This window comes from Botryllus schlosseri, chromosome 16, assembly GCF_051294905.1.
Source record: "Botryllus schlosseri isolate E-star chromosome 16, Bs_hap1, whole genome shotgun sequence".
Taxonomy (NCBI): domain Eukaryota; kingdom Metazoa; phylum Chordata; class Ascidiacea; order Stolidobranchia; family Styelidae; genus Botryllus; species Botryllus schlosseri.
In genome coordinates, this window is record NC_137251.1 from 6,793,012 (window position 1) to 6,820,746 (window position 27,735).

Genomic DNA, 27,735 nt, shown 5'->3' on the forward strand with positions numbered 1-27,735 from the left:
ATTATGTCAGTTTTGCGATATCCAAAATATTTCTGTACCGTATATCTGGACCATTACTATTTCGTAGTGCTTTGTGGTCATTGTAAGAGTCGATCTCAACTTAACAGATATTTCGCTCCATCACCATGAATATTCACAGCATTTGGTGAATCATTATCGAAGGCGAGATACCGTCACGTCGGTCAGTCGAGGCCACGGGGATCTAACCGTGGAAATAAAGTATTGTTTGTATTGAAATTTACATTTTTCGTTGAAAAAAGAAACGTTAATTTTGTTACTGAAAAAAGCGACTTGCGACATTACTCGAATCAGTAGAGTTGATACTCTTCTCGGATTTGGCTCCTCGATTCTTTATTCCCAGCCCTACCTGACCGTAATGATACGACGTAGCCTTTATCAAAGTTGCGTAGGACCTTAAAAGTTTCCTTGATATTGATCGGAAAACCAACATTGATGAAATCTTTCAACCCTAAATCTGAGGGAGAGCACGGCTAAATAATGTTAACGATCTCGCCCCTGACCAGGGACTGGTAGTGTAATTGGCACACCAAAAACCTCCAGATTTGGAGGGGCAGAGTGTCACGATGGCCATACTTTCACATAGTCACTGTTGAAGCTGAAATCGTTTTTACCAAGATCATATCAGTTATGTGCTTCGCGAATGAATTACTACCATGCTAATCATATCTCCTAATCCCGTAGCACTTGCTGTCATTATATCGCTAGTCGCTAACGATGTAGGTAGAGGGCGCGATCAACGTTTGTAACGGGGACGGGCAACATACGGCCCGCGACGAGATTTTGAGCGGCCCGTAGATACGGGCGTAAATAGTAATGTGGCCCGCGACCACAATCTGTCGCAATCCCACACTACTTGCTTGTTACGTCAAATGATAGTGACTGTAGGTCGCTACCAAGGCTTACGTAGCGCCATATCTCTTATTTTGGTAGTAAACCAGTGTCACAAACTCGACTGATTGTCAAACTCTGAAATATTGTTTCTTAACTTTTTTTCGTTCAGCACCCCTTTTTGAAAATTGCCTAGGTCTGGCGCTCACACCCATATTTTAAGGATATTTCGGCGACAAATAACGAACCGTCTAACTAAACGACGATACTCTTGATCAGTGGTTCTGATTGATTCTGGACCTATAAAACGAATAGAGTTAAATACCAACGCAAAAAGGCGCTTTATCGCTCATATATACGTAGAAATACTTAACTACGTAAAAAAATGCCTCGGAATTATAGTTCCCAGCCAAAATAGAGAATAGTGTATAGAGAAACGAATTGATGAGATGCAAAACATTACCAATTTAAAAATTGATATGATACAATTCTAGCTTGGTTGAGGACTATAAGCTATATTGGAATTCAATTTCAATAAAAAAAAGAGGTTTGGTTAAGTTAAAAACAGAGAACGGGAATAGACATTTTGCTATTCAATTACTTTACTATAGTAGTTTATGACAGCGTAAGCTGTAAGCTTCGATCACTTCGTTTGCGGTCAATGTATTTGTGAGATAACAATGGGGCTTATTAAACCGCACGATCATTTAATGATTGGTCACTCTCACGGGTTACACCAGCGTTTTGCGTACAACCCGAACATATGCAAGATGCAATGATTTTCATCGACATCGATTGCTTGATGACTTGAAATTGACTCGTGAATTTTGCTCCGAGTCACGAGTCAATCGGTATTTCTGATACGCCGAGTCAAGTCAAGTCAAGTCATTTTAGCAAAGTGACTCGAGTCAACTCAAGTCATATGAAAAAGGTGACTCGAGTCATTCCAACACTGGTAATCAATGCATCTTCTGGGGGCTGGCTATTATAGCATCTGGTCGTTAATTTTTTTGAATGATTTTGTTAATAATATTGGTTCTTCCGTGATCCATATAGGCTATTACTATATACTATATCTTCTCCCCGCCCACATTATCCGACTTAGCGGTAGAGCTGGTGCAGGATGATGACTTCGAAAATGCAGGAAGCGTGATTGTACATCGTTAAGTCATGTTCATGGCACACCGGTAAGATTATTTATCAACCTAATGCCGGTGCGCACCACTGAGCGATACAAACAACACACATCCGGAAGTTTCCAACCTTTTAGGGTCGCGACTCCATTTCCAATTTGAAAATGCTCCGTGGCCTAGCTCAAAAGTTGATAAGCTGATTGCTATAAAAAGGTTATGACCTTTGCCAGACATACTGGCGACCTATTTTGGTAGCTGATTACGTTCAACATCTTTGAATAAATCATTTAAATCGCCTTAACCTACTCTAGGAATATACCGTAATGTTATCCCACATCAACTATGCCACCGAGATCTAGCTCATCAAACTCTAGTTTCTGAGCGTCACACGAGCTCGAACTTCGAAACATTGTAGCACTTCGTATTCTCATGCACTTGCACGCTCTACAGTTCCCCAAGGGAATATATGCTTGAAGCTTGTAACCTGCAATATTTTTTGTTATCAATAATTCTTCACGGAGAAACCCATTAATAGTCCCTATAGTTATGACTGGAAGGGACATATTATCCCACATCAACCATGCCCTTCGAGGTCTAGCTCACCAAACCCTAGTTGCTGAGCGCCATACCAACTCCATATCCACCCACCCACACCTCGTTCACATTATCTTTTGGTGCCATTACCTGGAACCAGGGGTGGTCAGTAACGAAGTACTTCTTCTTTTTCGAAGTACTCAAGTAGTTTTCCTCTACTTCTGGTACTTACTCAAGTAGATCTGATTTTTGCTACTTCTACTTCTATTTCATAATATTTTGTGATCTACTTACTTACTTACTTCTCGCTATTTTCAGTTTGTCAAGTAGAAGTAGTTCAATCTTCCAATCAGGAAGATAGCCTGAGCAATTTCGGGGCTGTTTTCACGGAGTACCAACATTTAAGTTCCATAAAAGTTGAGTAAGCCCAGAATTTTCGTCGCGCTTCGCGCGCAGTGGATATGTCGTTACCAGTATGAATTCATGAAAGTATCGATGAATATAATCTAGATAGCGGGTTGGCGTGATTCCGTTCACACAGGGATATTTAGAACTAGATATCTAGATATCCCTGAGTTCACACCACATTGTCACCCTTCGCCCATATGAAATTATTAATCGCAATATATATGGCTCATCATAACGTTTGAAACTGATGTTTCGCAATCTAGCATTTACTTGTCATATCGTAATCTAGCATGTCCATAGCGCTTCCTAACCTGGAAAAGTGGACTCTGGCATATTTTGTTAGTTTTAGAGCTGTTTCAGCATACCACCTTTGAAACTTTCTGGACTAAAGGCATGAAAAACGCGTTCCACTTTTAGAACAAGTATTTCTGTTTCATTTTCAATTCCCAGAATCATATACTTTGAATTATAATTAATATCGGTTCTTTTGTATGGATAACATACATGTTGAAGTATAAAAGCAAGTGTAGTAATGCCTTTAGTTTCTGGAAATAAAGCTACACAATATGGCATTTTTACGGTCCACCATATTTTTTATTAACGTTTGCTAATCGCGCAAACTGTTTACACCGTATCCTATACAACTTATCCGTATTGCTCTTCCACTAAACTACGGACCTTATAATATGGGGGATGGCGCCATACCATGCTATTTTCTAAAACGTGCTGTTCGAGAAAACAGAATTCGTATCGCATTTCCATATTAATCCTATCATTTTGATCCCTTATGCTATCGAAAATTGGATACCTGCTGGTATGCATCAATGTAAATCAAGCTCGGCCCCTTTCGCATAGCTCAGTTTGCACCTTTATACAATCCATGTGAACAAATTAGGATCGTTTTCACATCTACTTACTTACTTGAGTACTTTTAAAGTCTGTCAATTCTACTTCTACTTCAAGTAGTTTTAGGTTGCTTATGGAATAAGTACTTCTACTCGTTCTTGAGTAGATTTTTTCGTCACTACTTCTACTTCTACTTGAGTAGCTTTCTTGACTACTTTGACTACCTCTGCCTGGAACTCTCTACCAGAAGACCTCAGAAATTTGCGTGATCATCTATTTAAAAAACGTTATCGGAAACACATATTAGATAAGTATTGATTAAATGCAGATATTGCAATTGATGTCTTGTGTTTTTAAGTATCGTGAAATCTGCACTTTAAATTCAGTCCTGCACTCCAGTCCTAAAACTTTGATGTATATAGCTCGTTCTATCCTTGTTGATTTTTCCTATGCATTTCTTGTAGTTTTGTATATTTATTTTTCATCCTTATGCACCATTGATTGGAATGTGTATACTCCTACAGGTGGCGACTGTGTGCTAAGCCCTTTCGGCTCCTCGTCGTCATCCTGGTCCGTACCGGATTTTCGCTGGTGTGAAAAATAAATGATTGATCGATTGATTGATTGATTGAAATAGAAAGGAAACTGGAAATTTCCTAGGTAGGTCAGACAATTGAACTGAAAATAAATGTACATCGATGCATTATGCTTTATATACTGTGTAAGCTACAATATAGCTCGCGGACTGCTGTAGTTAGCTGCCACACACTGATAGCTTTGTAGACAGGATACGAGTCGTCTCTCAGATGTTTCGTTTGCCCTTAAATCTACAGTACACACTAGTGGTATCTTTGCAAGTAACAGTTTTGAATTTATGGTACTAGTTCACAACAAAAATGCATTTTTATTAAAGGGAAACTTATGGAAATATTTTACGAGTGACCATATTCTAAATTATTTATTACTCAGTATAAACTACAATCTAAACTAAAGATGAAACAAAGAACCACTACCACAACTACTATTTCCACAACGACAACTTCACAAGTAACAATTGGCGTGAACGTCGGATTCTTAACGACTCCTTCTGGTATTCTTATCATCGTGGAATTCGTTCTTACATTGCTTGCGTGGACCCTGTTGGTTAGTGTGGAGTGGTACGTTCGGGAACCATCACTCGGCTTTGCTGCGTTCGGATTCATCTTTAGCTGGTTGATTACATTGTGAGTACAGCCATTCACGACCAGGAATATTCGAAAGTTCAGGCTATAGTTATATCCATAGTGTAGGGGTATCCAACACCCGACAGTACGCGAGCTGATTTTTACATGACGTGCGAATTGATTTTGAGTGTACCGGGGACTACGATCGTAAGTCCAGAGCCCCTGATACGTCACAATCACCCTTTCTAATAGGCATCCCCTTTTCGAAGAAATAAACATAAATTTAATAGCGGAAATCATGACTGTTGCTGCTATCCATTGTTTGATAGAATTGGTTGTAAAACCACGACTGAACGTGGTATTCGGTTACTGATAAACAATGTGTTTATATGTACTTGATTTTATCGATTTTTCCTTGGCTTCTTGACATTCAATCACTAGGTTGAAATCAAGGGGGTTAAGCTTTCTTACGGGTTTCAGCTTTCAGATATGCGGTTGGTATGATTACTCGCTCATTTGAGTCGGACATTGTGACAAAATTCAAAATGCTTCTCACTATGTTCTTATGTAGGCGCTAAATTGCCGACTTATTTGAGCCATTTCAGAGCATGTAAACGCAATGTTCAGTAATTCACATGATGTATTCACCGCCATATAGCGTTAGTAATACCTTAGAATTTTGCTACGTTAACTCAGAGGTGGTAAAAGTGGTGAAGACTCCAGAACGCTACCACAGTAGAAGAAGTAGCTACGCAGAATTTTACTCAAGTACGAGCCGGAGTAGTGTTTTCCGAAGCAGTCCAATACTACTTCAGATCCAAATGGGCTTTACATCCCGTATGCGGGAGATATATCTTTCAATCGTGTGATGCAAATGATACCTCCACCATAGAATAGTAGTAGGCCTACTCTATCTTTGTTTCACCTCAGTACTTCTTTTAGAAATTGAGCGGCTATACACCCTCCTTCATTATAAGGATCGTTACCCTCATAACTTCTACCTTCATGTAACCTATAGTTATAAAAATCGCTACTTCTTGTAATTGAGTGGCGAACACTGGCAACATTAACATAGGCTATACGTGATTACACTGGACAACAAAAATATTTCATCATAGTATGTGAGAACGATATGAGGGTAAATCGGGGGCGTTGAGCTCGAAAATAGCATTGGTTTCTGCGAATTAGCTCTATTTTTTCAGGATATCACCGAATTAGTCATTTTTATTTATTTATTTATTTTTATTTTATTCAAACTAGGTTACATTTTATCCAAACTAAAGTAAATGTTTTAGTAGGTCCAATCTGTATTCGTAATAATGTTGAGGAGTCAGTGTTATCGTACTATAATTCGAAATCAGGTCTGGCAGGGACGTAAAGCTGCGACTGGAGAATTTCAGGGTAGTGTGTAATTGGCTGTAAAGCAGAGTCAATGTTTAGGAATTGCTATGACTTCTTCTTTGGCCTCATGTATGTAAATTAGGTGTTTCTCCACATAATGTTAGAATTGTAGGCCTACTACTTATCTTCATTTCTGGTTGGAACTATTTGTCCTGGAGAAGTAGTTTGGCCTGAAAAAAACTTATTTGACTAAGAAACTGACAAATCTTTACATGAATTTTTTTTACTGAAATCTGGACCTATGAAGAATTCCAGTATAGTTACATCACGCATTATGGTAGAAATAATTAAAAAAATTGTAGTACAACAACGAAAGACACTTTCCGGAATTCTCGGGTAGAAAGTGTCTGTCCTTACAAAGTCAAGAATGGAGGAAGAACGTTCAACAGCAGCAATTGTTTGCTGGCAACACTGAAGTTGTGCGTATACACTTCTGGTGACACACCGTGTAGCTTCATTCTGATAATGTTGTCCACATAACAATTTTTCATCATGCGCTTCTTGATATAAGAACCAATGCCCATGCAATCAGTTTTGCTTCAGTTAGGATATTGCGGTACGTTCAGCACAACACCATGCCAACCTATTAATTTCATTTGGCCGTTTATGATGCACAATGAACAGATAATGTGCCATCTACAATGGTAGGCCTATAAAGTAGGCTAAAAGCTGTAAAATGTCGTACGATAAGTTCACCGACTGTGCAATCATTTACGATACAAACGAAGTGCAGGTCGCAAAAAAATCTTGACTTTGTAAACAACTGTGACAATTTTTGGACCTAACGCCACAATCAGGTTTCATATTTACTAGAACGGATATATTCTACTAATAAATAATATTGAAAAATGTGCCCATCTAGTAGAAGCGATATCGTTTCTCGCAAGCAGAACGCCGTGGCGAAGGCCACGGTATCAGCGCTGTGGAAAATCCACGATCGTTTGAAACATAAATAAATCAAATAAAAAAGTCATCACACCTTGCAGTGGGCAATAACTGCTCAAATACTTCGTAGTTCTCACAGCACACAATGAACCACGCTTTTTAGGGATACTGCCGACTGCTAACTTAGTCCATTGATTGGCAAGATCAAGTAACAATAGACTTTTCTGATGCAGCTGAAAAAATAAACGGAGGACCCTAAATTGCCCTGACTGAATCGATCCTGAATTTTTAAGGCGAATTTAGCTGTTTTATTTATCAGTCGTTTCAACACTATACAACAGTTGCCTTCTAAACCTACACCGGCCCCATTTGCTCTCAGCGCCTCCTACCGCCAAATTTCCTATCCAGTGCCCCCCAATCACCCATTTCATGGCCATCGCCCCTTCGCACTCGCGAACGCCCCCCAGGGGGTGCTGCAGCCAACTTTGGGAACCACTGATATCAACTAATCTAAGCCCATATTCACCTCCTCCAGCGCGAGTTAAGCTACATTACACACAAACATACTACTTTTCTAGCATATGCAGGAAGAGGCAATATCTCAAAAGATGGATCCAATTCGGCAGAAGCAATGGCATTATCGGACTCAGCGCCCCTTATATATCCTACCCCTGGATCGATCTCACATACCATGATTTTTGAAAGAAAATTATTTTTTGTTGCCCTATGTTATTGTTAACGATTTCCACTGCATCAGTTTCAATAATTGCACAATGCACATTGATAATTTCACAGGGGATTCTTCATAGTTTTTGTATTCGGTCTACATGAAAGCACGTTCGCGAACCTGCCCTGGGGAATGATTCAAATTTTCTGTAACCTGGTATTTGCATTGCTGTGCTTTATTTCTGCGTGTTGTGTTGCCGCCAACGCGAGCGGGTGGAGGTAAAGTAATACTCAAACTTCTATATTCCTTCCCTCTAAATAGGATGCGACCCACCCGAGATGCATTTACTTGGCGACGTTAGCGTGTGCTTTAGTCCCTACTTACACTGTGTGGCATAGCAATTAGCAACGTTCTGATCGTTTTCTGGTGTGATGTTATAGTTGTAGATAACTATCTCACGGATAGATGCGAAACTGATGTAAAAGGTTGGTTACGGTGACCTGACCAGTGACCACATTATCATTTTTATTTTTGGGATAAGTGTGCCAGCAGCTGTGCTTTCATTTTGAACCAGCTTTAATAAATATTGCGCTCGGGTCGCCAGCTATAAGATTACCATATCTGTTTGCGAAGCAACCAGAAATTACAAGCCAAATTCTGTTGCCCAACCGTGCAGTCCCACCTTTCGCATCTATTCATATGTTAGTTACATATATATAGTGATATTCAACTATGGGCCAAGTTTATTACAAATAGTGTATGTCATTGCTATTTGTGGCGACTAACCCCAGTGTACAGGAGTATCAGGCCTCTGTTTGATTTTAGAACAGTGTTATGCTAAGTCATTTCAAGTAATGCATACAAACAGTGCGTAGGCCTATACGTTACTCCATTGCGTAAATTGTAGACTTGATATACTGGCATATCAACAAGAAATAATGGTTCATCGCCATACCGACTTGCGTGCCTGCAATGTGTTTTTGTTATAACCCATTTCAGGCCTTTGAAAGCCTATTGCGATCCTGTGCTCTAACAGACATAGTGTGGGTTGGGCACGAGATGTTAAAAATGTAAAATATCATGCCTATTGATAAGTGCAGTCTCTAGTTGGGTGACGAAGCCACTTCAACTACCTGTGGAATGATACTATCGATGAGATATTACTTGGATTGTATGCATTTTGTTTTCTAGTAACTTACAAGCAAGCTGTGCGTTCGGATTCTTCGCAACTATCTTCTACGCCATTAGCGTGCTTGTGTCGTTCCGCAAAGTGTATGGGCGGTTATTTGTCAGAATGGTGCCCACCAGCCAGCCAACACATGAACGAAACAGGTTCATTGTTCAAAGCCTCTAACTGACTTTATCGTACCAAAATAACCTATTCGAACAGCACTTATGCTGCTTTTCTACTGGATTTACGCGGTATTTCGCTTGCTACCAAATTAAAGCTATATTATAAAGTATATATATATATATAATACTACACTGACTATGGGAAATCTCACGTTCCTATTAATCTCTTTATATAGAGAAGCAGGAAATATGGTATATTGCCGCGGATTGTTTTAGTGGCGGCTCCAGGATGTTCAGTCGAGCGTGGTAAAAAGTATTGTAGTTATATAGCTCGCTGGTGGTGTGCCTGGGGTTATTATGGGCGGGGTGGGGCACTAACGCGAAACTAGGTGTGGTGAACTAACACTACAAAGATAAGAATCGCTCGCATGGTGACCCGTTCAGGTAGGTGCTGTGGTGAACTAACATTAAAACCGGAGGTGGCCAGAGGTGGTCAAAGTAGCCAAGAAAACTACTCAAGTACGAGTAGAGTATTACTTTCAAAAGCAACCTAAAACTACTTGAAGTAGAAGTGGTATTGACTGACGTTAAATCTACTCAAGTAAGGAAGTACTTGTGAAAACGATCGTAATTCGTTCGCATGGACTGTCAACAGCTGCAAATTGAGCTATGGGAAAGTACCTGAGCGTGATTCACTTTGATGCATCCAGGAGGTATCAATCTTCGACAGCATGAGCAATGCGCATTCGTCAGCATCATGGGATGAAAATTATACTATTGATATGGAAATGCGATGCTAATTCTCTGTTTACTCGAACAGCCCGTTTTAGAAAATATCATGGTATGGCGCCCTCCCCCATACTATAAGGCCCGTAGTTAAGTCGGAGAGCAATACGAAGAAGTTATATCGGATACGGTGTTAACGATTTGCGCGATTAGTAAACGTAAATAAAAAACGTGGTGGTTCGTAAAAATGCCACATTGTGTACTTTATTTCCGGAAAATAAAGACTTTACTACACTTGCTTCTATAGGCCTACTTCAACCTGTATGTTCTCCAGACAAAGCAACTGAAACTAATTATTGTCCAAAGTAGGATACTGGGAATTGAAAGAGAGATATAAACACTATTTCTAAAAGGCGGAAAATATATTTCATGACTGTAGTCCTGACAGTTTCGAAGGTGGTCTGCTAAACATATGTCTGAAGCTAAAAAAGTCAAGAGCTCACTTTTCCAGACTGGACTGCTAGATTACGATAGACTACGATTACGATTACGATATGATAAATGCTAGACTGTGAAACATCAGCTTCAAACGTTATGATGATGATCCATATTTACTGCCATGAAATATCTCATACCGGTGACAATGCGATCTGAACGGAACCACGCAAACCGCTATATGGCGCTGTCTAATTTATATTCATCGATACTTCCGTGAAATCATATTGATCGCTCCATATCATTACTGCGCGAAGCACGGCGAAAATTATGGGCTTTACTCTACTTTTAAGAAAACTATATGTTGACACTATGTGAAAACAGCCCCAAAATTCTCCAGGCTAGTTATCTGATTGGAGGATTGAACTACTTCTACTTGAAAAACTGAAAATAGCGTAAAGCAAGTAGGTAGATCACAAAATATTACGAAGTAGAGGTAGCGGGAAATTTGATTTACTTGAGTAAGTATCCAAGTAGTGGAAAACTTGTTACTGCAGTAATCTGCAGTGCATAATAATTATCAACAATCGATTAGGCGCCGCAATGGTTGTTCTCTTATGTTGATTGAGCGCCGCCTCAAGTTTATTCGGCTTTGTCGTTGGTGCTGCGTGTTGATACGTTGAGTTGGTACGCTGTTAGTTGTTATTCGTGGTATCTGTCTGTGGTCACTAGTTACTGACATGTGTTTCTATTGCTCAGGCTTGTCTCCATAAACGCAGGCGACCACCACAATTTTAAAACCTAGTCTGACGACATACCTTATTTGCTGCAATTGGACATCCATTTGTTACGTCGTTCGTTTAAATATATTATTTCAACCTTCTTCAACGGATCATCGTTTGTCGGGATCGGTCGTGTGATTTGAGTTCAAATAAAAGTGGTTTCAATACCTCTCCTCAAGAGCAGTTACAGTACTTCAAAAAAGTAGAAGTAGGCTACTTCGTTGCTGACCACCTCTGGGGGTGGCATGCTAACGTTTCAGGTATATAGGCTGTGGTGGTGAAGTGACCCTTATTGACCCTCATAGGATGTGTTGGTATGGTGTGGTATAGTGATCGGTTGTGAACTAACACTACCGGGATAGGGGGCTTTTATCAAGTGTAGAAAGAGTCACGCTATTAGGTCTTGCGTGTATGCGTTATCATCAAATTAATATCCGATTTGGGTCAAGTCTTACGAATGTGAAAACCTTTCACAGTTGAATAAAAAGATGGATCGTTGAAAGATGAATACAACTGAGCTTGATATGGATTGCAGGTTGCGGTGGTTGTCTACTTGTGTAATCTTACGGGTCAAGCGTCGAAATATATCACTTGTGGCGGCTCTACAAGGCGCGCTGATCGAAGTTTTGATTGCCAATTTGTTAATGCTTCCGCTTCCCTTTTTTAATGCATTTATTTTGATCTGTTTTCTCGTGCAGTTAGGATTCTCGTCAGGCTGTCGTCGCGAGTGAAGGTCGACCGGACTCTACAGACAGTTTCGGTACTACGATAGAGACAGTAATTGTTTGCTTAGCAGAATCAGGTCTTGCAATCATCAGTCATCAATCGTTCATATAAGGCAAGAGCACCAAGCTCTTCCTCCATACTGACAGTTTTTGAACTCATAGGAATGGAGGAACAGAGTCAGAGTATGGAGGTCAGCCTATTGCGCGGCAACTTGAAACGCGGATGTGCGGATGATCCGTCTATCGACGCGGAGTCAAAACAAAAGATGTTTGTTTGTTTGTTTGGGGTATTCATGGTGTTTGTTGACTAGGTAATTTACACCAGACCAACTTTCTGCATTTTTGATTCCGTATATGCCGACTTTTAGCCAGAGGTGCTCAGTAACGAATTACTTCTACTTTTTTGAAGTACTCAAGTAGTTTTCCTCTACTTCTGGTACTTACTCAAGTAGATATTTTTTCGCTACTCCTAGCTCCATTTGCAGCTTTGGACAGTCCATGCAAACGAATTACAATCGTTTTCTTATCTACTTACTTACTTGAGTAGATTTAAAGTCAGTCAATTCGACTTCTACTTCAAGTAGTTTCAGGTTGCTTATGTAAGAAGTACTTCTACTCGAACTTGAGTAATTATTTTCGTCGCCACTTCTACTTCCACTTGAGTAGCTTTCCTGACTACTTAGACCTCCTCTGCTAGCATGGCCCACTTATATGCTTTTTGTAAGACACCGCTTATGCTCACAAAGAGGTTATACTGGAACAAACACACCTGTCTTTACAGTCTTTCTTTCGAGCAATAAGCAACGCCATCGAAGCCCTTATCCACTCTTTATGGACAACTGCATAAAACAATGATCGGGAAATCGGGAAATTTAAGACCCTTAGCTTCTGGTGACCTACTACTACACAGTTCCTTCCCGACGACATTGAGTAGTAGGCCTCGTAATATAATCTGATAACTGGCGATAATAGTGTTATTAGTTCACAGACCTAGCCGTTAAGAACGCAGTTCAAATAGAGATGATCTGCTTCAGATATTCACGGGGATTGAAAGAGGACAGTTTCAATCAAACTAGGTGAGCAAAATTATTAAAGAGCTTCTTGGAGGTACAGAATTTCAGTATTCAAAAATCCTTAACTGGCCATGAACTTGTGGCCGGCCACGATGGATCAGTGTGGCCGCCCATGAAATTCACAGTGGTCGGCCGAGTTGAGACCCATACTGCCCTATGACACCCGGTTGAAGAGCCCTAATCTAGATAGGTCTAACCCACGGGATTTTTCTCGGCGGGCTGATCAAATGTGGCTATGGATATCCGCCGATTACAGTATTAGTATACTAAGTAAGATCAAACCGGTCATTCCTAAAACGATTGAGCCGGTTTCAAACTTCTGCTTCTACCATCGACAATTTGGTAAGAAAACACGACAATCCTGCCCTCCATGTGCTTGGCAACAGAAAAACGATAGAGCCGGTTGTCCGCAGTAAACGTGGCAACCGGCCAACATTTACTTTACTTGCAAGACCTGAGATATAACTTCCTTTTTCTTGTCGAAACCGGGGCGAAAGTCAGCGTATTCGCACCCACCAGGCTCGAATGTAGACACGAAGCCTTTGGTCCGCTGCTTACGGCCTCGAACAGAAGCATCATACGTACTTGCGGGACCAAGCTTTTCGTTGGGGTTCCCGTCAGGCAAATATGGTTGGGTATTCACCGTGGTTTACGTGTCCCAGATAGGGTTGCATTTAAAACAAAATCAAGGAAAAAAAAAACAAGGGAAGACGTATTTGCAGACGATGGTAGATCGTTTCACTCGCTGGCCGGAGGCGATAGCAATGGAGGACTCGACAACACTGACGTGCGCCAGAGCCTTCATTGCCAAATAGGTGAGACGTTTCGGTATTCTAGCACATATAACTTTAGTGTAGTGGTATAGCGGTCGTAGCTCGACATCTGAAGGTTCCCTTGCTCACTTTACGATAAAGGCAATTCCGACACGTATCTCTTCCGATCGGCAACCGCAGTTAACCTCGATCGATCAGCTACCAAAGGTGTTCCCACGCAAGATGACGAGTTCTCACCAACAAGCCTCGTGGAACGTTTTCACAGACAGTTGAAAAGTTCCCTTATGGCGAGACCGTCTGGTCCAAACTGCGTGGATCAGCTACCTTGGGTGCTTATAGGTATCTGCACAACACCCAAAGAGGATTTGGAAGCCTCTTCCTCTTCCGCCAAACATGTGTACGGTGCAGCAGCATTGACGGTTCCAGGTGACTTTGTTCCTTACTTAGCAGAGAGCGATAAACGATTCGCAATCTCCTTCCACGGCCAATGTAACGTCACGGCATGTCGAAAGCTACAGCTCCGAGAAGTCTGAAGAAATGCCCATATGTGCTCATTCAAAGGGGTGCACTGCACAACGGCTACCGTTGACCTTGCGATGGGCCGTACAAGGTTTTGCAGAAATCAGCAAAGTTGTTCACGCTATTCATAGGCGGCAGACCGGATGTGGCATCCGTCGATCGTCTGAAGCCAGCATATATGGATAGAAAAGGACCACTGGAAGTGGAATTGGAAGTGGCACAACCTTCAAGACGCGGTAGTCCACCACGGCAAATACGCGAGATCGAGCAATCACGCGATTTTCAAGATGCAAGAAGATCTAAACGCAACAGGCATCCTCCATCTCGCTACGGTTCCTGAGGCGGTGGAGGGAGTGGTGTAGCAGCTCCACAAAGCGTGCTCGTCGAAGGATGATTGTCCGATTGCCAATTTGTGAATGCTTCCGCGTCTCTTTTCAATACATGCATGTTGATGTGATTTATATTGCAGTTACTAAATTCGCCCGTGATTAACGGAGCTCTCGCTACCCCCTATACTCATTAGGTCCATTCAGTGTTGGTATCAAGTCACTACCTTCGAATCACGAGTCATCTCGAGTCATTGCACATTTTGACTCGAGTCAAGTCAAGTCAATCGACTTTCAAAGGTGACTCGAGTCAACTCAAGTCACTCGTTTTTTGGAGGTGACTAGAGTCAAGTCAAGTCAAGTCACGAGTCAAGTCACAATTCAAGTCAAATTGAATTTTCGAAGTATGAGTGATCATTTAAATTCATTATATTTTACTAGGTGTGTTAAAGAGATCAATCGGTCATTTATCTTGAATCAAATAACGAATTCAAAGTTAAATATACATGCAAAAATGCGTTGTATCGCGCACGCACACGTAGAACTGCTAATAAAACACGTAAGTAACTGTATAGTAAGTAACTGTGTCAAACATACGACCCGCCAAATGATTTCATTCGGGCCGCGAAGACATTCTGAGTATATGTTGTAAATTGCGTGATTTTATCCAACACATTTCTCGAATTTGTAGTAAGAAATACTACTAATAAATATTCCTTCAAGATGGCAAATTTCGGGTATGTTCATAGGCCACATTAAAACAACCCGACAGCGGAGTTGTGATTGTGGTTATCGTCAGGAGAAAATCGCTGACATTAACACCCAATTCCGAGAATGCGAAAAAGTGCATATATTGAGTTAAGTCTGTTAAAAGTTAGTAATATTTTGGAATCATTTGACTGGTGCGGCCCGCAAGTAATCTGTATATTTGAATTCGATCCGCAACGTCAGTTGAGTTTGACAGCTCTGAGCTACATGCTACATTCTCTTATTATCAGCCAAAATAGAGGATCGAATACGAAGCCTCGAGAAGATGAAAGAAATTGATATCGTACAACACACTAGCCATATATATATACATCTGTGAGGATATAAATGCATAAAATATATTTGTTAGATTCAAATCATACAAGAGGGTTGGTAAAGGTGAGTGCCGTGCAATGTAAGGACAGAGCCGTCCAATAAACAGCGATACGTTGCCATCAAATTAATCTGCTACTACGACAACGCCAGCTGTGATCATTTCGTATGCGGTCAGTGTATTTGTGATGTAATAATCAAGGATCAGTGAAACGTACGATCAGTGAATGACTGGTTGCTCTCACAAGTTACAACGGCGTAACGTGAATAATCCGAACATGCACAATGATTTAGTCGACACCGTTTACTTGATGACTTGAAATTGACTCGTAAATTTTGCTCCGAGTCACGAGTCAATCCACATTTTTGAAGCTCCGAGTCAAGTCAAGTCAAGTCATTTTTGCAAAGTGACTCGAGTCAAGTCAAGTCATTCGAAAAAGTTGACTCGAGTCTGACTCGAGTCAATGACTCGAGTCATCCCAACACTGGGTCCATTAACTTACCTACAGTACACAGCCAGTATCAATCCAACAAGTTTCATTGCTGATCACTGTACCTTTTCCAGAAGTACACAAAGAGACAAGTATGTGGAATGAGTAATAATGAACATGAGAACATTGTTACTTTGTCCATCTCACTGAACATTCCCAAATTCTTCAGAGTTACAAATGATAACATGACAACCTCAAGCCTGCATGTTTGAATTGTAGAATTGCATATTTCCCGTACATCGCAGCTCGATAGTTAGTGAATCCAAGTTAAGGAACGATCAAGCTCATTTGCACTGTACAGTGTGCATTTGCACTTATGCAGTCGGGTCATGCGAAATCTTGGTCATCTTTAGCCAAACACGCCTATTGATCAACGTTTCATCGCATCCGGATTGCGCTTACAGAACTGGGAACTAAATTGCGTGACTCAATAAACCAACTACAGTAAATGCCCCATTGAATGTATAGCCGTCGTATACGTGTTTCAAGTCGATGCTTTATATTACTGCCCTTTTGTACTTTTGTATAGCCTGCTCTGAAAACCATACTTGAACGTCATTTGAAGAGCTTCTTGGAAGTACAGAATTTCTATATACAATGGAATAGTATATTCATATTGAAATGAACCCGATAATTGATATACAAATTTCTTTCCATTTCTCTACTAGTTGCTGACGATTACGCCTGACGAGTGTCAGCCGAAAATGCCCGGGTTCATTTCAATACGAATGTACTTGTCAGTTGTACTTCATTGCGTGGTTTATTGTGGTTTGAGAAGAAATCATGTTACTGGGTATTTCAATTCAGCTTTTAGTATTGCTTTTCTTGTCGGGTATTCGAGCACCACGTTTGAATTCATAGCCATATAGCAATGGCCTTTAAAGTAAGTTTCAAAGCGTATCTTTATTGGATCATAATGCAATTATGCCAGTTTCACGATATCCAAAATAGTTTCTAATATCTGGACCATTACTATTTCGTATCGCTTTGTGACCAGACCATTGTAATAATATTAGATTACTACTGTATGGATATGCCGCTCCATGAATATTCATAGCAATGTTTACATCATTATCGAAGCTACGATACGGTCAGCCGAGGTCATGAGGATTCAACCGTGGGAATACAGTATTGTCAGTATCGAAATCATATTTTTGCTGAAAAAAAAACGCGTATAATTTTGTTACTCGAAAAAATCGACTTGCTACGTTAATCGAATTATAGCACAGTTGATACTCTACTCGGAATTGTCTCGTCGATTCCTTATTCCCAGTTCTACCTGGTGGCTATTAGTGATAATACGGTGTAGCTTTTATCTACCCAGGATCCTGAAAGTTTCTTTAACAGTTATATTGATCGGGAAACCAAGAGACCTGAAATCTTTCAACTCCTTCACAACATTGCAGTTTCATTGCAACGATATGAACAGAAATATATCAAAATTCCAATCCTACATCTGAAGGAGAGCGAAGCTAAATAATGTTAACCGCCTCGCCCCTGACCAGTGATCAGTAGTGGAATTGACACACCGAAAAACTCTATACTTGGAGGGGGAGAGTGTCAGAAAGGTCACACCTATTAATAAGTTACTCTTAAAGTTAGCATCAGTGTTACCAAGATCACATTAGCCACAATATTATTTTATTCGATGGAAATTACTATATATTTGCTTCGAAAATGAATTAGCTAATCTTGCTTCCTAATCCCGTAGGACTTGCTGTCATTATATCACCAACCATGTAGTGAGCACGATCGCCATTTGGAGGGTTCACAAAAAACAGCCACGCCCTCGTAAGTGCAAGGCGTGAAAGAGTGTCGGAAGTACTTCGACGACGTTTACGGTTGTATGAAGTGATGTGTTAAGAGGTGATTCCGTGTCCGCCCGTCTCCGCAAATGTTCGATTCTGATATTGTTACCTCAGTGTCATGTATGCTGTGTATCTATTTGTGGGAGTCACGAGGTCATCCGACGTAACCTTTCATGCTGTAGTATGCCATCAAATCTAAACATACACTGACACAGAAAGTGATTGCTCTGTATATCAACATTGTCAGTTGATGTCAGTCTAAAAGACCGCAACTGCGCGTCTTTCGGCATCCTGCTATCTGTTCATTAAATCGTATTGTGTCTTATCGCATTGTACAATAGGGCTGTTCAAAAAAACTTTTTCTTCAGATTTCACTAGCTACTTGATAAAGTTCTTAGGTTGGTGAAAACAACGCTGCGCGTCAACTTTGGCTCAATACCAACCAGTAAAGGCGATTTTCTTGCAGTAGAAAGCTTTGAATTGATCATTAAAAAACTTTCAAAATCAAAATTTTTCTGTCAACCCCATAAAATTGTTATGCTATCAGTACAGATGATGCACAGAAAATTTGGCTAAATTCCAACCACTAAGCGAGTTATTGCAGTAGAAAAATATTCAATTCCATGATTTTATAATAAATAATTAAAGAGTTAGCCACCGTAAATACTATTTTATTCTAATTCAATTTTTCTACTGCAATAACTTCGCTTCTAGTGGTTGGAATTGAGCTGATTACTCTGGTCTACACGATTCTCACGAATCAGACATTATTTTTGCTCTATCACATCACGTTTTTGAGATAATATATATGTTGAATATTTCTACTTTTTCGAGGTAATCAAGTAGATTTTGGCTACTTGCAATACTTACTGAAGTGGTAATGTTTTACAACTACTTCAACATCTACCTGAAAAGTATTCTTGGATTAGCTAATTACGTTTGCAATTTGGTTTTTGTAAATAAGAAAGTGGTTCAGGGATAATATTGCGTCACTATCATGAGTTAAATTCCATAAGAAACGTGTGAAATGGCCTCTGAATCACAGTAACTGAATATATTTTTTCGAAGATTCTACCGATGGGTGGTGTCATTAGAGTCATTTTGCGTTAGATGCAACGATACATCTTGCGATTTCGTATTTAGCAACCTCCGGCCAAGTATTGAAAGTATGAGACCACCCTCTCCCGACCTAATATACTTATAAATTTACTGACATTTAGTAATTCTCTTACATTTTATCTTCTACGTGAAATAGTTTTCACATGTCTTAGAAATTAATGTAATTCTACTTTTAATTGACTAGAAATGACTAGCAACGCCGATCGCTTCGACCAACTCTAGTTCATGGCAAAATATTACGGCAAATAAGAAACTGCCAAAAATATAAAGCTTTTGTATTTAGAACTGACGTTTAATCATACAAAATACTAACAAAAAGCCGCGAAACCATTTAAAAACATCACGAGAAAGTAACGAATGCTTATCTCTAGCTCTGTTCCAGCAGAACACATGGTATTTGACAGAGGTGGTCAAAGTCGTCAAGAAAGCTACTCAAGTAGAAGTAGAAGTACTTCTTCCATAAGTCACCTAAGACTACTTCGAGTAGAAGTAGAATTGACTGACTTTAAATCTACTCAAGTAAGTAAGTCGTTTCGACAACAGTCTTAATTCGTTCGCATGGACTGTCAAAAGCTGCAAATTGAGCTATGCGGAAGGTGCAGAGAGCTTGATTCGTATTGATGCATCCCAGGAGGTATCAATTTTCGACAGAATAAGCATTTTTTCGCATGATGGTGCGTAAATTATAATATTGATATATAAATGCGATACTAACCCTTTGTTCACTAGACGACCCCGTTTTAGAGAGTATCATGGCATGTCGCCCTACCCCATATTATAAGGCCCCAAGTTTAGGATAAGAGCAATACGGAGAAGTTGTATCGGATACGGTTTCAACACTTTACGCAATCAACATACATTAATTGAAAAATATTACGAAGTAGAAGTAGAGAAAATCAGATCTACTAGAGTAGGTGCCAGAAGTAGAAGAAAACTACTCGAGTACTTCCAACAAGTAGAAGTACTTCGTTACTGACCACCTCTGTTATTTGATGTAGGTCACAGAATGTCCTACGTCGAGACGGATCGACTGTCCTAGAACCGATGCATATTTATTTCTATTGTGAAGTAACACGCACTTCAAGTTTCGTGTTGAGCTATTAGTAAGCAATCTCTATTCATTGGGTTGTCTATAATAGACAATGCAAAAGAAGCCCTTTAAATCATGGCAATAAACCCAAAGAAAAAGAGTTCAGAAACAGCTCTCCTCGATTCCGATAAGATGTGACAGTATATGGAAACTTGAGAAGAAGAATCAGCATGATGATAAATTCTAGTACAGGCGGAGATTAATGATGATAAATTCTTTCAAGTTATCATGATAAGCATTTTTTTTTTTCATTGGAAAAGAAGGCATCCTGTTCCTTTTAATGTTTCAAAACCAGCTTAAATGGCCACATATTTGGGTTATAGTGCCGGCAATGTCTATTGTTTGCAAACTTTTACGTTTTACGAAAGAGCAGTGCGCTGTCACAAAATGCATTGACCGATTAAGTCTGCAGGACAGATGTATAAAGAAAGATAACGTATGGAACTAAACTGGATACGGAGCTACTAATCGCAATCTTTACACGAAGAGTGGTATATAAAGATGATAACTGCTACCGACTAAAATGTTGCATCCAGATCCACATATATATTTATGGGTCGAAAAGAGGTCCTGATGGAAAGAAGATAGACAACCACTGGATTCAATTTCACCAAAACCTCGGTTATTCTGTTCTACAACAACCCAGTTTTCATCATTATAGATGATTTCATTAACAATATTTGAACTGTTGTTGTTGTACGCTCACCGTAATGTCACTAACGTCAGCCGACATTTGATTAATTTATGAAAATGAGAAAAATACACACCGAAAAATTCTGAGGTGATAGAGAAATTCTTAGCACATAATCGTATTCAGAAACCTAATATAAACTAGAATCAATCATTACAATATTTAGGGCAAATTTATTTTTTGAAATTTGTAGACTAGTGTAATTTTACGGGTCGAAAATAGCTTCTGATTGAACGATATAGCGAATCACTGGATCCAAGTTCCCCGAAAACTAACTCATTCTGTACTTCAAAAACCCAGGTTTCATGATAGATGATTTGAATAACAATATTCGATCTGTTGCTGTTTTATGCTAACCGTGATGTAACTATCGAAAGCCGTAATTTGAATAATTTATGAAAATGAGAAAGATTCATACGGAAAAATCTGACGTGATAGAAAAATTCTGAGCACAGAATCGGATTCAGCAACCTTCAATTAGCCTACATCAAACATTAATTTTTTTGGCGCAAAAATTTACTCGGAATTTGTGGACCAGTGTTATTGATTATATTGTCCTGCTCGCACAATTACGACGATCGTGGTTACTAACCAAGCGCGGGATAGCGTAAGAGCACCTATCTGGCGATGTCAATCAATTGCAATATAGCGTCGTCTAGTTGCAGTGCATTTGCCGAGAATACACCTCGTCGATTTTTCCAACATGACAGCGGTCTTTGTGAACAGTACCGAGTATTCGAAACACGGGGACACTTGATATTTACATGCACGCGTTACCGCTCCTGAAGGGGATATCCGCTCAAAGCTTGTAACCTACAATATTTTTCGATAACTCTTGATTCTTCGTTGAGCAACCCATTGATAGACTCGAATTATGACGGCCCCTTATGCAACCCACATCAATCATCCCTCAAAGTCTGGCGCGCCAAACCCTAGTTTCTGAGCACCTTACCCCATATCCACCCACCAATTCTGCTGAAAATAAATGCACATCAAAGCAATATTTTTTATGTACTTTAGAAGTTACAATATAGCTTGCGGGCTGTTGCTATTTGCAACCACACACTTATTGCTTTGTAGACAGGATTCCGAGTCGGCTCTCAGATTTTTCGGTTGTCCTTGAATCGACACCCTAGGTGAATCTAGTTCAATATAACTGGCCTAAATTAACAGTCCTAGGTCACAACAAATATGCGTATTATTATTATAAAATATTTATGAAAATATTTTGGATAGATTTTCCGAGTCACCGGGCTGTAGTATATAAACTATAGCAGTGCTTTTCAACCTGTGTGACGGTTCGCACTTGTGCGAATGAAAAAAATTCCAGTGCGAATGACGAAGGTAGTGCGAATAGGGCGAATGGAAATCCGGATCAAGTGCGAATGACGAAGGTGGTGCGAATGGTGCGAATGAAAATCCGGATCAAGTGCGAATCAAAATCTTGGTTAATTGTCAACTTTTCTGACGTGAAATAATTCAAATAAACCTTATAGGAAATTTAAGGTCAGTGTAACTTCTGTTGTTGCGACAGAATTGTAAAACTTAATACGACGCACCACTAATCGGAGCTCTCACGAGCCATCGTGAATTAATATTCCCACACTGTAATTATTACGTAACCAAACGTTTGGTTGGGAAGCTGGTTTAGTGGCAGTATACAGATCTCTACAATCTCCATAGTGCCAGACATACAGTATATCAGCCCGTCTGAGCTTGCGACAGGCTGGAAAAATATCTTCAAATTGACTTTCTACACTCTTTCGCTATAAACATCTTCATATTTTCGTAATAACTGTTCGATAAGCGCGAGGCACGAGGATAGTAGTAAATACTATCATTAAAGACTCACATTTGCAAGTTACTGTAACACAAATTTTGCCTCCTTCGCAGGTTATTAAAGTATGGACCGCGAAGGGTGTAATTTTGGGTCGATACCATGCTATTTGTCAATATGTAGCCTATGCAGTATTTATAGAATTTATTGCAAAAAAGCCTGTGTTGGGTACTGTACCCAATGAGCGAGACACGCAGAAAATATAACTTTATCATGAGAACTCATGATAAGATTTCCAAATGTTTTTTCTGGAAAACATGGTCGAAGCCCGTTGGGATGAATTAATGTAGGGGCGAGTAACGAGCGAGCTCAGGCATATGAGATTCATTCATTTCGAGACTAACCCCTTCTGCGTCGGGACACGTGAAGACGTAAAGTTTTGGCGAACAAACCGCTGGCGGTGCCAAAACATAAGCTTAGACAAAACCTCAGTCTAAAAATGACCGATTCTGGATGCTCAAACCTTTCGAAATGGATTGGATATACGCTCCGTTGTCGGCACGGAATAGGCCCGTTCTTGCAATCTGAGTAGACTGTAGTACAACTGAGATACGCAGAGGAATTCAATTCACTCTAATTTGAAATCGCGTACGTCATACATGTTTTGTTGAGCTGTCATGGGTAGAATTGTGGTGTACGCGCTCTGTATGTCACACATGCCCGTAAAATCGTAGCATACAACTGTAATGTTAAAAATGAATTCATTTTCATGGGTGAGGCACGGGTCGCGAGATGCCACAAAAACTCAAATATTGGTGGTAGTCTAAAAGCAACTTTACCGTTATTAAACTGTTATGAATTCTCAAGTTAGTAATGAGTAAAACACACAGTATCGTGAGTTATTTGCTCTTCTCATAAACTCGCGAGACAGAAGTTGCAGCAACGTATTATAAGGTAGCGAGCTCTAATGTGCCCTGATCGTTTTGCATCTTCTGTTCCATAAAGACGTAAGGCAAACGCCTCAACACACACATGTGGGTATTCCATCCTTTCGACAAACTGGAGCGTCGCGGGACCTTTGTGTCAGCTCTCAAAAACGATTTCTGCCAGCACGCATTTTTATTCGCGAAAAATATACGCTGCTGTATTTTGGATAGAAGTGCAGAACAGATTATAAGACCTGGTCAATCAAGCACTAGTAGACGTTCTTGTACAAATTCCCAACAACATTGTTTGGCCGAGAAGGGTTTTAGTGAAATAGTTGAAAGCAAAACGAGCGAAAAAAGTTACCTTTTTAACGAAACACCTAACAGCTTAAGCTACATAGTAGTCAATTTGTTGCACATCTGAACAAAATGTTGTCAAGTAGGCCTATCTTCATCGTCTTTATGCATAACAATTTTCGATTACTTTGTGCGAATGAAATTCATTTTACAAAAAAAAGTGCGAATGGAGCTCAAAAAGGTTGAAAAGCACTGAACGGCCAATTCACGAGTATCAATTGGCATCAACGTCGGATTCTTAACGACTTCTTCTGGGATTCTTATCATCATGGAATTCGTTCCAACGTTGCTTGCGTGGACCCTGCTCGTTACCGCGGCTCCCGCAGGGTGGTGCGCTTATGTACCAGTACTCTGCTTCGCTGCGTTCGGATTCATCTTCAGCTGGTTGATAACATTGTGAGTACAGCCATTCCCGATCAGGAATATCCTTAAGTTCAGGCTATTGTTATATCCATCTAGTGTAGGGGTCGTCAACACCTGACACGCGTGCTTCTTGTGGTACGCGAGTTAAATTTTTTCATGACGTGCGGAATGATTTTGAGCGTACCGGGGCCTACGATCGTAAGCCTCGAGCGTACGATATGTCACAATCAACCTTTCAAATAGTCACCACTTTTTCGAAGAAATGAAACATCATTTTGGAACGAAAATCATAGCTCCCGAGACGCCTACGTGTCTACCCATTATCTAGGCTCTGTTAGCCGTTGCTGATATCCATTGTTTGAGCGAATTGGTTATAAGACCACGGCTGAACGTGGTATATGCGATTACTAATAAACGATGTGCTTAATTGATTCGTAAATTGTGACAAAATTCAAAATGTTGCTCACGATATGTTCTCAGGGAGACGCTATATATTGCTGACTTATTTGACTATTTCCAGAGCACGAAAACGCAATAGTAATTCTCTAATTCACATGACGTATTCACCGCCATTGGCGTTGATAATACTATAGAAATTAAACATGAAACGGCAACGATCGATTTTGCAGCTTCGTTCCGCTTCGCTGAGGCTGGAGTGGAGAATTGTTTTGCGTAAGCGACTGTAGGATTTCTGGCAATCCAAAAGTTATCTTCCAGAGCGCAGAAATTACTGAATCTGGTCTTGATCGAAACCTATTGCCGCATTGATTCAAAAAATATGAATGAAAATATAGTCACGCTTCAGTCATTGACGAAAAACCACCCTCAACATCTGAAATGTGCATTGTTCAGAACAATCGGGTAACGCGACCTAATGACCATAACAATGACCCGTTGCGACTCTCCAATTGTTCGAACAATGCTGATATTCCAGACTTGGAGGACGGATTCTAGGTGGATCAGTGCCTGATCATATTTTAATTTATATTTTCGGAATTGGTGCAACAGTAGCTTTCGATCAAGACCAGATTCAGTAATTTCTGCCCTCGAAAAGATAGCTTTTGGATTGCCAGAAATCGGCCGTTACCCTGCCATGTTTAATTTCTATAATAATACGGTAGAATTTTGCTACGTAAACCCTGACGTGGTCAAAGTAGTCAAGACTCAAGAACACTATTAAAGTAGAACAAGTAGCCACGCAGAATTCTACTCAAGTACAACCGGGAGCTATAGTGTTATTCGAAGCCACCCAAAACTGCATCAAGTAAAGCTACGTGAATTTGCGTTGCTTTACATCCCTTGCCGGAGATACATTTTTTCAACAGTTTAGTATTCGACCGCATCATGTCATACAAATGATAACTCTTCCATAGAACAGTAGTTCTATACCTTTGTTTCACCCAAGAACGTCTTTCAGAAATTGGATGGCATTGCGCCCTCCTATAGTTCGTAACCCTTATTACTTCTACTTTATGTAACCTACTCTTGAAAATCGTTAGTTCTTGTACTTGAGTGGTGAACACTGGTGACATTAACATATACTTGTATATAGTCAACGATTTTGAACATCTGGTCCAATCACTGCACATTGATAATTTTACAGGGGATTCTTCGTAGTTTTTGTACTCGGTCTCCATGCAACCACGTTCGCGAATCTGCCATGGGGAACTATTCAAATATTCGGTAACCTCATATTTGCATTGCTGTGCTTCATTTCTACGTGTTGCGTTGCCGCATGGGCGAAGCATAGCAGGTAAAGTAATACTGCGTTGCCTCCGAGGCGAGATGGATGAGGTAGACTAATACTCAAACTTCTATATTCCTTTCCTATAATAGGATACGTCTCACCCGAGATGTATTTACTTGGCGTGTGCTTTATTAGTGCTTACTTTACACTGTGTGGCATAGAAATTAGCAACGTCCTGATCACTTTCTGGTGTGATGTTATAGCTAACTATCCCACGGGTGGATGCGAAACAGATGATAGATGGTTAGAGTGACCTGACCACATTATCATTTTTATTTTTGAGATAAGTGTGACAGCAGCTGCGTGCTTTCATGTTGAACAAGTTTTAAGAAATTTTGCGTTTGGTTCGCCAGCTATAAGATTACCACTTCTGTTTGTGAAGCAACCAGAAATTGCGAGCTTAATCCGGTTGCTTAACCGTGCAATCCCATATTCCGCTGCATCAACTCATAGGTTAGTTACCTATATAGTAGGCTTACCATACGTCCTCTTTTAAGAGGATTTGTCCTCTGTTTTGGCTTTTTTGAAAGTGTCCTCGGAGGACGCCCTTTTGTCCTCTTTTTTGAGATTTTGTCCTCTTTTTTGAAAATTTAGGCAGATTTAGAGCAAATTGCGAGTGATATGCCGCATATTAGCACAGAAGTGAAGCTCCGGCGGGTGTTTCGGAGTTAAAAACGGTGATTCTAGCTCTGAGCGAAAAGATGACCTTTTTTTTTTAGTCATCCACCTGGCAAAGTGGAGTAAAAAACGTTATTTTGAGCTCTGAGCAGAAGTGATGACCTTTTTTTTTTAGTCAACCGATCGCAAAGTGGGAAAAATTAACCGGTATTTGAGAATTTTACTCGGTTTTGCAAGTTGAAAATTTCTGAAAAAGTGTCCTCTTTTATGATTTCCAAAATATGGTAAGCCTGCTATGTAGTGATATTCAACTATGGTCCAAGTCTATTGCACTTGGTTAGTACAAATAGTCATAGTGTTTGTCATTGCTATTTGTGGCGGCGAACCCCAGTGTACAGGATCAGTAGGCCAATGTTTGATATTAGAATAGTGTTATACTGTGTCATTTTAAGTAGGCTAATGCATACAAACAGTACGTTTAGTTTATTAAATTATGTAAATTGTAGACTTGAAATTCTGGCATATCAACAAGAAATAGATAATTGTTCACCCCCATACCGACTTTCGCTCTAACAATGTGTTGCTCGTTCTAACCCAGTTCAGGCCTTTGAAAGCGTAATGCGATCCTACTATGTGTTCTTACAGGCATAGTGTGGGCTGGACACGACAAAATGTAAAACGAGAAAATATCATGCCCAATTAACAAGTGCTGTCTCTAGTTGGGTGACGAGACCACTTCAACTACCTGTGGAATGTTACTATCGATAAGATATTACTTGAATTGTACGCATTTTGTTTTTTAGTAAGTTGCAAGCGAGCTGTGCGTTCGGATTCTTCGCAACTGTCTTCTAAGCGATTAGCGCTCTTGTGTCGTTCCGAAAAGCGCATGGGCGGTTTCCTTGGCAGAATGTTGCCAACCAGCCAGCCAACACAAGAACAAAACATGGTTAATTTCGAGATAATGGACTTGTGTGATTCATTATTGAAAGCCTCTAACTGACTTTACCGTACCAAAAATACGTTATTCGGACAGCACTTATGCTGCTTTTCTACTGGATTTACGCGGTAATTTTGGTTTGCTACCAAAATAAAACTACTGCATATTATACTGACTATGTGGAATATCACGT

General features: G+C 40.1%; 1 protein-coding gene and 1 long non-coding RNA gene across 4 annotated transcripts in view; one reads left to right on the forward strand and one right to left on the reverse strand.

Annotated features, from left to right (window-relative positions):
* LOC145458700 (uncharacterized) overlaps window positions 1–9,344 on the reverse strand; it is a 33,966-nt gene extending 24,622 nt beyond the window's left edge. The window contains exon 1 of the long non-coding RNA XR_013921178.1: window positions 9,265–9,344. This is a non-coding gene — a long non-coding RNA (uncharacterized LOC145458700). The remainder of the gene's footprint in view (window positions 1–9,264) is intronic.
* LOC145458696 (plasmolipin-like) lies at window positions 4,515–27,585 on the forward strand. Of its 3 annotated transcripts, none has more exons than XM_080337153.1 (3): window positions 4,515–4,993; window positions 8,015–8,164; window positions 9,078–9,349. In XM_080337153.1, exons 1-3 carry the CDS (start codon window positions 4,764–4,766, stop codon window positions 9,238–9,240), a joined length of 543 nt encoding a protein of 180 aa, XP_080193279.1. In that variant the 5' UTR covers window positions 4,515–4,763; the 3' UTR covers window positions 9,241–9,349. The 3 variants fall into 3 exon arrangements, with proteins under 3 accessions (XP_080193279.1, XP_080193280.1, XP_080193281.1); XM_080337154.1 differs by lacking the exons at window positions 8,015–8,164; window positions 9,078–9,349 and adding exons at window positions 25,844–25,993; window positions 27,409–27,584 and having other exon boundaries at window positions 4,517–4,993; XM_080337155.1 differs by lacking the exons at window positions 4,515–4,993; window positions 8,015–8,164; window positions 9,078–9,349 and adding exons at window positions 24,076–24,273; window positions 25,844–25,993; window positions 27,409–27,585.
* The last annotated feature ends 150 nt before the right edge of the window (window positions 27,586–27,735 follow it).